Source organism: Thamnophis elegans, chromosome 9 (assembly GCF_009769535.1).
Source record: "Thamnophis elegans isolate rThaEle1 chromosome 9, rThaEle1.pri, whole genome shotgun sequence".
NCBI classification, from domain to species: Eukaryota; Metazoa; Chordata; class Lepidosauria; order Squamata; family Colubridae; genus Thamnophis; species Thamnophis elegans.
In genome coordinates this window covers 77,470,496-77,481,371 of record NC_045549.1, presented here as the reverse complement: position 1 = coordinate 77,481,371, position 10,876 = coordinate 77,470,496, and the positions used below count along the sequence as shown (strand labels likewise).

Below are 10,876 nucleotides of genomic sequence, written 5' to 3'. Positions count from 1 at the left end.
GCCTGAGGGTGGGTGGCGGGAGGAGCCGTTAGCCTCTGACCCACCGGCGACTCTCAGTGCGACAGACGCCGGAGCGATTGATGATCTGGAGCCTTCGAGGAAGAAGCTCCTCGATTCGGAACGACAGGAATTCTGTCCTCTGAGAAGCTCCAGCGCTTCGTTCGGCGGGGGAGAGTTCCTGAATCCCCAGAGGCGCCCCCGCTCTAACCCAAGGCCCCTTGACCGGGAGGGAGGCCTTGGGAGGGGCAGAGGGCCTGATCCGTCACGGAGAGGCAGAGATCTAGAGAGCGGGGGGGGGGGTGGGTGAGGATGGGGGTTGCCTGCCTTTGGCTGCTTCCCGGAAAGGACAGGCGGCCTTCGCTCGCGGAAAAGAGGAGGCCTCGCCAGCGGCCACGGGGACGCTGCGGCTGAGTCCTCTCGCCCTGCGCTCCCGCGACCCCCAGCCCCTTCCGTGGGAGGCGGGTGGTGGCTGGAGGAGCCGCTTGCCCAGGCCAGAGGAGAGGGGCGGGAAGGGCAGACCAGAGGGGGTTGGCACCTTCTGGCCCTTGCTCGATCCCTCCCCGCCCCGTTTTCCAGGGGAGACTCTCACCAAAACCTGTTTTCAAAATCACCTTTTCGACCCCCAAATCAAAGATTACGGCTCCGGGCGGCGCTTTCTCTGCACGACCTAATGCAGATGCAGCTAATGCGATCACCCACCGACGGCTACTAAATTCCCGAGGCCGCTGGAGACGGTTGCCGACCAAGGTGCCACAATGCTTCAACAAATCTGGAACAAAGTTCACCGAAACCCCTTTGGCTTCCCAAAGAAAGCGCGGAGGCAGCCCCTCCCGCTCCCCTCCGAGAAGAAATCGCGGGGAACAAGCGCGGGGATGCTCGTTCCTCGCATGCTCGAGGGCTGGGGGGGGGGGTGGAGAGACGGACCCAGGCGGCCAGGCAGCTCGAACTCTTCGGCTGGGGGCCCTTATGGGACCCCGCTGGAAGCTTGGAGGCGCCGGAGGGAGCAGGGCGGGGTGTGGGGACGGAAGTCGCCGCCGGCAGGACAATCGGCTGCGAACTAGCGCCGATACGCTCCGCTGCGGCGGCGGCGGCGGCCCTGAAGCTCCCGTTCTCTTTCCTGAGCCGCAGGCGGCATCCCTGCAAGGCGCCCCGGGCCACCGGCGGAAAGAGTGGAGCGAGCTGCGATCGCGGTCTCGCCGGACCCCTCGAGATATTCGCGCTTCCCAAGTCGGCCAGGAGGGCTTTGGGAGAGAGCCGCGATTGCCCCGCACTCAGCCCGGCCCAAAGGAGGGTCGCTGGGAGGGGTGGGAGGCCGGCCTCGTAGGCGAGATGGACTCCGTCGCTCAAGGCGGATCTGCGGCAATTGGCAGCTCAGCTCCCGGACTTGCGTGAAAGGGAGTCCCCGAGGCCGCCGACGGGGCTTTCGCTCCAGGAAATCCCGTGAAAGGAACGTCCTTTGCTCGGGGCGACCATGCGCGGCGGCGGAGCGAAGCGCGACTCCTTCGCCTCCGCTGGAAACCCAGCCAAGCGCCCGCCGCCGCCGCCGCCGCCGTTTCATTCCGGGCCAGGAACGGCCACCAGGAGCGGCAGGTCCGGTCTGGCGGGGAAGCAGCGACCCCTCCGTTCGGCAACACCCGCAGGAAGTCCAGAGAGGGGCCGTCGGAAGCGCGGCGCCCGCGCCCCCCCGAGTCAGCCGGCCGGTCGGCCCCGCCGCCTCTTCCCGGCCAAGACGCGCCGCCCGAGGCCGCCGCCCGCCCGCCCTCCCCGCCCGGGGCCCTCGCCGCGCGCCGCGTCCAATGGGAAGTGGGAGGCCCTCCCCTCGGCGCGCGGATTGGCCGCCGGGACAGGCGCCTCGCTTTATTAGCCGCGCCGCGAAAAGTGTCCCGGAGAGCAGCCGCGCGCGGTCCCGCCCGCGCCGTCGCCCTGGCCCGCTCCATGCGCGCCCCCCGAGCCGCCGCCGCCGCCGCCGCCGCATGGCCCCCGGGCCCGCCATGACTTCGGTGCAGTGCGCAGCCCGAGCCGAGGAGCCGGCGGCCCAGGCCCGCAGCAAGGCGGTCCCCGGGGGCGCCATGCGGGGCGAGGAGGAGGAGGAGGAGGAGGAGGAGGGCGAGAAGCCTCCTCGCGCGGCTCTGCTGCCCTTCAGCGTGGAGGCGCTCATGGCCCAGCCCCGCAAAACCGGCAGCGGGCCCCGCGACGGGCTGGCGGAGCGCGGAGGGCTCGCGGCTCACCCGCCGGCGGCCCCCAGTCCCCGACCGGCCGGGGCTTCCGCCTCGCCCCCGCTCCTGCCCAGCCCGTTCGGCGTCGGAGCCTTCGTGAAAGTTCCCGAGGAAGCTCCGGTCAAGGCCGAAAGCCCCGAGAAGGCCGACCGCTCGCCCTGGAGGCCCGCCCGCCGCTTCTCCCCGTCGCCGCCAAGTAAGTGGCCCCGCCGCCAGCAGCCCCGGGGAGCCCCCTCCTCGCCGTCCGTGTCCGCCCCTCGCCCCGCCACCGCCGGGAGGGCGCCCAAGGCCGAAACCGCTGGGCAGCAGCCCTCGGCCGCCGCCGCTACAGCGGGGACTCCTTTGTCGGGGGAAGCCGCTTCCAACTCGGCTGAAGGATGCTCGCGGGGCGCCAGGGGGACTCGGCACGGTCCTTTTTCTGCGCGGTTGCCAGTCCGGTTGCAGGCACCTTAGCCCCCGCGGCTCCTCGTCTGGTCTGCAGAGGAAGGGCCCCCTTTTCCCGTAGCTCAGTCCGCCCACAGGCGAGGTGCCCCGGGAGCTCCCCTGCGGAAAGGCCTGGGGTCCTGGGCAGGCGCCTTGCTGACCAAAGCGGTGGCTAAGCGTCCTGTTGGGCTCCGAGGACCCTCCGGCTGCCCCAATGCTTGACTCGACCTTTGCTGCCTCCCTGCTTCTCCCCAGCCCAGAGTTCCTTCCAAGGTTTGGGTGGACCCCACTCCCACCCGAAGGCTCTTCCCAGACGGATGCCAGGGAGAGGTTCCACTGGAGGAAATGCCCCCTTGCTTGCCTCAGAGTTGTGCAACCCCTCCCCAGCCCTCGCATCCCCTCCACAAGCCAGTGGACCCCATCGGAATCTGCCCAGCCCCTTCCTATGCGAAGCAGAAACCCAGCAGCCTCTCCAGCCCCCCATGAGCTGGAGCTTTTCCCCTACTTTCCCCCTACGGGTCCCTGAGACCCCCTCGGTCAGGGAGGCTGCCGAGGATTTTTTTCCGAGAAGGGGGAGAAGCCCAGCTAGCACCGTTTGCTCCTCCTGCGCCTGGCGGCTGAGGTGGTGTGGGTGAATACCTGCCCGTGTTGCGCCCACACAGCCCGATTCCCCAGCCCTGAGCCGGTGCCTCAGTTTGAAAAAGGTGCTGTGACTGTTAAGTAGGATGACACACAGACCGCGCCCAGGGGACACACGCTGTAAGATTAACGGTGCAAGAGAGGTTGATGGAAGAACAAAAAACTTTTTCAAAAGAGAAAAGAAAACGGGGCGTCCAAATTACCTGCCGGGGGTCCTCAGAACTATTTCTTGTAGCCTTCCGGGTGTTTTCTGCTTAGGTGGATGAGTTTCTCTCCTGCTTTGGACAGAATTAAATGGCAGGGAAGAAAATCAGTAGAAATCGGTGAAGAACAGCAGCTGAAATGAAAGGAGAGTCTTATTCCCCTGGCCTGGAATAGCAAAACAAAATACGGGGCATTAACCAATTTCGTTGTATTTATTTTGTACAATGACAATAAATACTATATTAAGATTAAGCAAAACTGGCTCCTGCTGGATGGATCAGGCCGCATCATCCAAAAGGAGTTTGGCAGCCCCTTTTCCAAGGTTTTATGAAACAGCATTGGGGCTTTTAAAAAAATGCTTTAGGAACGAAGCTCTCAATTCCTTCTGGTTTTCTCCTGCCCCCCCCCCCCCCCATGGCTGTTTCCAGAGGAAAGGCTGTGTGTGGAGATTCTCCGGGTCATGGTTGTGCCAAAGGTGGGTTCCCCCAAGAGGCCACTGGACTTTCTGCTTTCTCTTTGAAGAGCTCTCACTTCTCACCAAGAAGATTCTCGGATGAGAAGCAAAAGGCCTTCAAAGAAAAACCAGACAGTCCAGTTGCCTCTTGGGGGGAAAAAAAGCCTCTGTGGGATTCCTGGAGTGCAGGATGGGGGGGGGGGCACAATCGCACTCCTGCCAGTTTTTCTCTCCGTGTAAGTGGAGTGGATCCCTCCCTTGCTCAGGACTAAGATCCAGAGTGGATCCCGTGTACCTGCCTCTTGTTGATAATCCCAAGGAAGATCAAAGCCAGAGATCCCATCCGCCCCTCCAGGCACAGATTCTGCAGGGAGAACCGCGGGTCTCCTCCCTGGTACTGCGCGAGGGTAACCGTGCCCTGCCTGAGCAGGTGGAGGAAGGAAGGAGCACCCGCTCCCCCTTCCTTCCTGCGATGTGGGGCAAGCTGAGGTAGGGAAGGGGGCAGAGGGGCTCTCTTTCCCCATCACCTCCTCCCCATGGGCCGCTCTCTCCCCACCCAAAGGCAACAAGTCTTTAGCCCAAGGTGTCGGCAAGGGCCCGGGCGCTCTCAGCCCCAACACTCTTGGCCTGCAAAACGCCGCCCTCCTCCGACTCTCTAACGCAGGCTCTCCCCTTCCTCTGACCTTTTTCCTTCTGGGGATTTCCGGAGGGACCCTCCCGCCTTTTAACGCCCCAACCTCAGGCCGCCGTCGCCTAGAAATTCCCTGCCTCCATCACAGAAGGGGTTCCCACCTCCAGCTCCAGGCAATTTCCCTTGGATTCCGAGCCAGGGCTGGAGAAGGTGGGAAGCGCAAGCAAAGGATTCTTCCGCCTGGGAATCGCGCTGATTCCGGGACGTTCGGCGGCACGCGGAGCCTTTCAACCCGGGGCCCTTTGCACGTAAACCAAACCAGGATCTGTGCCCGGGGGGGGGGGGGCTCCGCAGGCTGATCCGCTTCCCGGACGGAGCTTATGGGAGGCGCGGCAGAGTCGGGCTGGGGGGAAAGCGGAGGCCGTAGGCCTTCGGACGGGGTGGGTCGGACTGTCCCTAAGCGACCTCTCTCTCTCTCTCCCCCTCTCTCTCCCCCTCCTTCCCTCGCAGGGCGCTCCAGCCCGCCGGCCTGCACGCTCCGCAAGCACAAGACGAACCGTAAGCCCCGGACGCCCTTCACCACTGCGCAGCTCCTGGCGCTGGAGCGCAAGTTCCGGCAGAAGCAGTACCTCTCCATCGCCGAGCGCGCCGAGTTCTCCAGCTCGCTCAGCCTGACCGAGACGCAGGTGAAGATCTGGTTCCAGAACCGGCGCGCCAAGGCCAAGCGACTGCAGGAGGCCGAGCTGGAGAAGCTGAAGATGGCCGCCAAGCCGCTCCTGCCGCCCGCCGCCGCCTTCGGCCTCTCCTTCCCGCTGGGCAGCCCGGCCGTGGCCGGCGCCTCCCTCTACGCCTCCGGAGGCCCCTTCCAGCGCGCCGCCATGCCCGTCACGCCCGTCGGGCTCTACGCGGCCGCGCACGTCGGCTACAGCATGTACCACCTGGCCTAGGCCGGCCGCAGGAGCAGCCCGGAGCCCTCCGCTGCCCAGGCGAGGCCGCCCTGGACGGACAGCCCTTCGGAGGCGCCACGGCCTTTTGGCTGCCTCCACGCGAGGAAGGAGCGCGGCGTCCCGTGTACAATATTGTACAGTCGAAAAAGTCATTATCGTTTATATTAATAGCTATATTTGATAAATAAATTAATTTTAAACAACAGCGGGGTGAGCGGGTTGGGCGCCTGCCTTCGTCCCAGCCGACCTGGGGGATCTCCGCGTTGCTGTCGCTCTCGCTCGCTCTCTCCCGCGACGGTCTGGTTGCCGGCCTCTCCTGCGCTCTGGGTTAAGCCCCGGCCCCGCTCCGCCTCTCTAGCCACCAAGGGGGCAGATTAACCCGGCGGAGAGGGGCCTTTGGTTCACGCGAGAGCAGCGGCAGCGGTTCCACAGACGCCGAGGGGGAAGCGAGACTGCCGCCGCCCAGTTTGCTCCGCGTGGCGCCTCCGAGCCCTTCTGTCCGTGGGGGATTCCAAGCTCCGACGAGTTTCAGCGGCGTCGTTTTCCCTCAGATCCGACGGCCGCGTGGATCAAAACCAGTCGGCCGCGGAGCGGCGCTTTCCTTCGCGGAATCTGCACTGATGCACTGTAGCCCCAACGAAGACAGATTTCTTCCTTTGGGGTCCCGGTTTACTTGGAAGCAAATTCTCCCGAATTCCAAGAGACCTTCTCCCGAGTAAAGGTCACCCGCGAGGCGTTCGGTTCCCAGGGGAACATTTGCTAAAGGCAGCGGGGCTTCAGTGAGAGGCGGAGGGAAGCCTTCCGTAGCTCACAGCACACCTGGCCCAGGCAGAGCCGCTTTGGTCCCAGGAGGGGAAGGCAGGAAGTGGGGAGGAGGGGAGAATCCAGCCGGGATGGGAAGCTCCGCGAATCCGGGGAGGCCAGCAGGTCTTTCCGCCTCCGTCTCTCCCGGGAAGTCGACTCTCGGCCGGCAATGTCTCGGATTAAGTGGCGCGGCCAAACGGCCCCTGGGCCGAGACGTGCAGGGCGAGAGACGACTCTGGCTCCGCCTGGAGAAGGAAGAGGCCGCCGCAGTCCCGGGGTGGCTTCCTCCGGGGGCTCCCAGGCCCATTTCAGCGCTGCAGTTGCGGAGGGGCGGGGTGGGCTCAGTAAGGGCTCGACGGGGGCCGGTGCAGCGCCCGGGAAGCGAAGCCTGCTTGGCCCGTGGCCGGCAGAGGCTTCCCGGCAGCGAGGACGAGAGGCGGAGTGCAGGGACGGCCGCCACGGGCGCTGCGCTTGAAGAGAGGCCGGCTCTCCTACTGCGTCCACTGCCGGTCCGCGGACTTTCTCAACCCGGCGGGTGTCGCGGCGCCGCTGAAATGTTCAAAATCCGACTCTTTAATTTTTTGGGACTCTGCTGACTTGGACTTTTGTCAAAGAAAAAAAGCATCACGCAATCTTAGATTTGTGGGGGTCCCCCAAGGCCGCCCACTCCACCACCGGCCGCTCCGCCCAGAAGCCCCGATTCAGGAGCGCTGCCTGGCTTCCCCCGGGGGCCCCTTATGTCCGTCAGCCGCCCCTTTCCTCCCCTTCCCTCTCGGCCTCAGCCTGGCTCCCCTCTCCGACCTGGAGGAGCGTTCCTGCAAAGCGTCCATCGGGGCCTCCCCCTGCAGCCGAAGTCCTGGCAGTCCGGAGGAAGAGAGAAGGCCGCATCCTCTTCTTGCGGGAGATTATAGCAATAGCAATAGTAGTTGGACTTATCTACCGCTTCATAGGGCTTTCAGCCCTCTCTAAGCGGTTTACAGAGTCAGCATATCGCCCCCACAGTCTGGGTCCTCATTTTACCCACCTCGGAAGGATGGAAGGCTGAGTCAACCCTGAGCCGGTGAGAGATTTGAACAGCCGAACTGCAGAACTGCAGTTAGCTGAAGTAGCCTCCAGTGCTGCATTTAACCACTGCGCCACCTCGGCTCTAGATTGCCTGCCGGGTCCAAAGAGCGCGATCGCCGATTGTCCGCCTGGTCCTTGCCCTCTTCAGCGGCTCTCCTTACGGTCCCGGATCCTCCTCATTGCCGCGACTTTCTCTCTCCGAAGCCTCCTTCAAGGACAGGGCCGAGATCCGGCCTCGGGGCTCCGGCGGTGGTCGGAGGGAAGCAGAAGGAAACGGGGCAATCTGGGAAGGGCGCTTCTCTTCTTGCTGCCGACTCTGGAGCCTCCCCGAGGCAGCCCCGATTATCGAAGGGAGTCCTCGCGCTTCCAAAGCGTTCCTGGCCTTGCACGGACCCGGCCAACACCCCCCCCCCCTGTGTGCCCCGAGGGGCAGTAAGTTCGGGCAAGGCACCGCCCAGCCCGCATCTAGCCTGGCACCCAGTCCGGTCAGTTCCTGCTTGCCTCCCCTCCCTTTGGAGGACGGAGAGAGCCGGATGGCCTCTGAATAGGACTGCTGCGGAGGCAGGCAGGGCCCTTGACCACCAGCCCCCAGCCGCCCCGGCGCTTCCCAGGCAAAAGAGGACTGGAAGGGCGGCGCCAGCGGGGAGCTGCTCTGCCCCTCACAGGCGGCCCTCACTTAATGAGCCTCCTTCAGGGATCGAACTTAGAACTCTGCCGAGCCAGGGACGGGCAGGACGGTCCTCGCAGTTACATCCGTCCCTGCAGTCCCGCGATATTCCTGGCTGGGTTTTCTTTGGTGGCTCCCAACCAGGCCCGGGTCAGGAGGGGCAACTGGCAGGAGGGGGGGGGGGCAAGGTGAGAGAGTCACGTGACCTTCTTGCTCGGCCACAGCGAGGGTTTCCTTCGTGGCAACCGCGGGGACTTCCACCCCCAACGGTCACGTGACGCTGCCCTTCGGGATCGCAGGTGGCCTCACTGCGGGCGGCGCCTTTATCTGTGCGCGGCCTCACACAATCCCCTCGGCTGCCTCTGGGGAGTCTCGGCCATTCGGCTGATAAGTTGCCCCAAAGGTGCTTTTTCCTAAAGGCCACATTTCAAGGAAGACCTTCGGCTTCTCATCCAAGCAGCTTCTTCGGTTCTGACTCAACTGAACCGAAGAAGCTTCTTTTTTATATATATACAGTTTTTATTGGGTTTTTAAAAAAACCAAATAACATATTTATGAACCAAGCATTGCCCGGTTTTCCCCTCTTTTACAAACAATCCATTTGACAACTCTATTTCCAATTTCAGCTCTATTCTCTTCTCATATTTTCCATCTTAAACTTATTTTCTTCTTTTTGTATAAACAATATCATTAATTGCCCCTTCAAAGTTATACCAATTCATAATTTCATGATTCCTCTTTTCATCTACTTTACCCTAATGAAACCATCTAGCTATTTTTATTTTCTTTTTCTTCTATTCTTGTTCTTCAATTAAGCCCCCTTTTACTCTCTTCTATTTCCTGGTCCATCCAAATTTCTAGCTTATCCTTGCCCTCCAAAGTTTCACACGCATTTTTTAACATCTCAAATAGTTCATTAAACATCCATGGTACCAATTTGACAAATGATCAGTGTTTTCATCACAGTTTCCATTTCCAACCCAATTTATTCTCTTTCCATTTTTTTCATCTTAAAGTTATTTCTAAATAATATCACCAGCTTCTTGAATGACAAGGGAAACACCTTCAAGGAAAAGTTGCCTTTTGGGGGGGGGGAAAGCACCTTTGAGACAATTCATTCATCAGTTGATTTTGAATCTCCTTGTACTTCGCCCTGATGAGTCCCTTTCCTGACCAGGAAGATTTTATGGGGGCCAGTAATCTCCTGCCTCGTTTGGCTCCAGGGCTTGCCTGCCGATTCCCTCATCAAAGGCAGCTTCAGTCTCTGGGTCCACTGAACTGCTCCCCTCCCCCACTCCCCTCAGCCATCTGCACGAAGAAGGGGGGGCAGTGAGAGCCCTGGGGGGGGGGGCAGGCAGGAGGCGGCTCAGAAACCCTGCAGGGGAGGTGAAGGTATGGCCCTCACCCAAAACCATCCTGGCTGCACCAGGGACCACTGGCTGCAAGATCAAGGCGTCAAGACCAAGATGAGTTTCCTGCTGCCCAAATGTGTCCAATGAAGGGGAACATTCGTAGCATTGGTGGGTTTCTTGCAGATGTTTCATGACCCAACTAGGTAACTTCATCAGTGCTAGTAAGGAGGAGGGTTTGCTCTCAGCTCATATTCTATGGGTTCCCCCCCCCCCCCCCGTCAGTGTTGGTGGGAGCAGTCTGGGAGATTTTGGTAGGTATTTGGGGTAATGAAATGCCTGCAGGAAAACAACCAAGATCCACGAGAAAAGTCAAAAATGGCTGTTTCACTTTATTCGTTTTAGGGCTGGATTTGAATCACGTGTCCGTGGCTGCCATCTTGACTTTTTGATGTGCCCACCCACAGTTGCCCTGCTGCTACTTCAGGCTCAGCCATTTCCATTGTGGTTCCTTCTGTTGATTTATGTAGGTAGAAAAGTTACACCCCAGGTGTCTTCCTCGCCTTCTCCTGCCTCCTTCGCTTTGCCAAGGACTGTATGCCTCAGAAGACAGCCTATTTCAACTGGAAACCACCAACCCCGCCTCTTCTTCCATGCTAGGCACCCGGGAGAGGTTATGGGTAGAGGAAAATGTCACTACAGCCCTCCGAACATCTGCTGGAGTCACCAGCCCTCAGAAGGGAGGCCAGGGTTTGCCAAGGGGCTGCCAGACAAGCCATCCCCTGGTTCCATCCCCTGGTTCCCAGCCATCTGCACAGACCTCCGTGCTTTTTCATGCTCGGTGAAATAGGTAACAATCACTTTTCTTTATGATGGCTCTCATCCAACCGGTTTCACTGGGGTGGACATTAAATGGCTGCGGTAACATCTTGATTCTACCTGAAGAGACTTTTCCAGAGGACTCTGCCCTTGATGCCCAGAGCATTTGCAGCTCCCACCCCAGGCTATCTCAAGGCTTCCCCCACCAGTTTCCCTCCCTCCCTCCCTCCCTCCCTTCCTTCCTTCCTTCCTTCCCTGCCTGCTCTCTATTTGGGGACTCTCACTTTCAGAGTCAGATGTGTGGCGTCATCGATTTATTTATTTGGCAAATTATTGGCAGGTAAACATTAAATGTTAAGACCTTGCGGCGGGTCCCCCATTCAGCACAAGGCCTGCTGGGTCCCTCTCTCTGCGGGACTCCCCAGCTGCTCTGCCGGTCGTGAGCAGGCCGGCTGGGAGGCGCTGCAGTCGGCTCCCTCCACTCAGCTTGGATTCTGCCCAGGGAGGAAGGGAGGGTCGTTTGAAGAGGGAAAGAGGTTTGGCCCCAAGGACCGCCCCTCGGACTTCCTTGGGGAAGCGGCTGAAACAGGCAAAGAACCAGGGAAGGTCCGGCTGGCGCCGCTTGTCGGTTTCGGTTGCCCCGCCACAGTAAGAGGAA

General features: G+C 61.1%; 1 protein-coding gene across 1 annotated transcript; it reads left to right on the top strand.

The window, feature by feature from the left end:
* Positions 1–1,927: 1,927 nt before the first annotated feature.
* MSX1 (msh homeobox 1) lies at positions 1,928–5,719 on the top strand. Its single transcript, XM_032224277.1, has 2 exons — positions 1,928–2,412; positions 5,078–5,719. Exons 1-2 carry the CDS (start codon positions 1,974–1,976, stop codon positions 5,512–5,514), a joined length of 876 nt encoding a protein of 291 aa, XP_032080168.1. The 5' UTR covers positions 1,928–1,973; the 3' UTR covers positions 5,515–5,719.
* Positions 5,720–10,876: the final 5,157 nt, after the last annotated feature.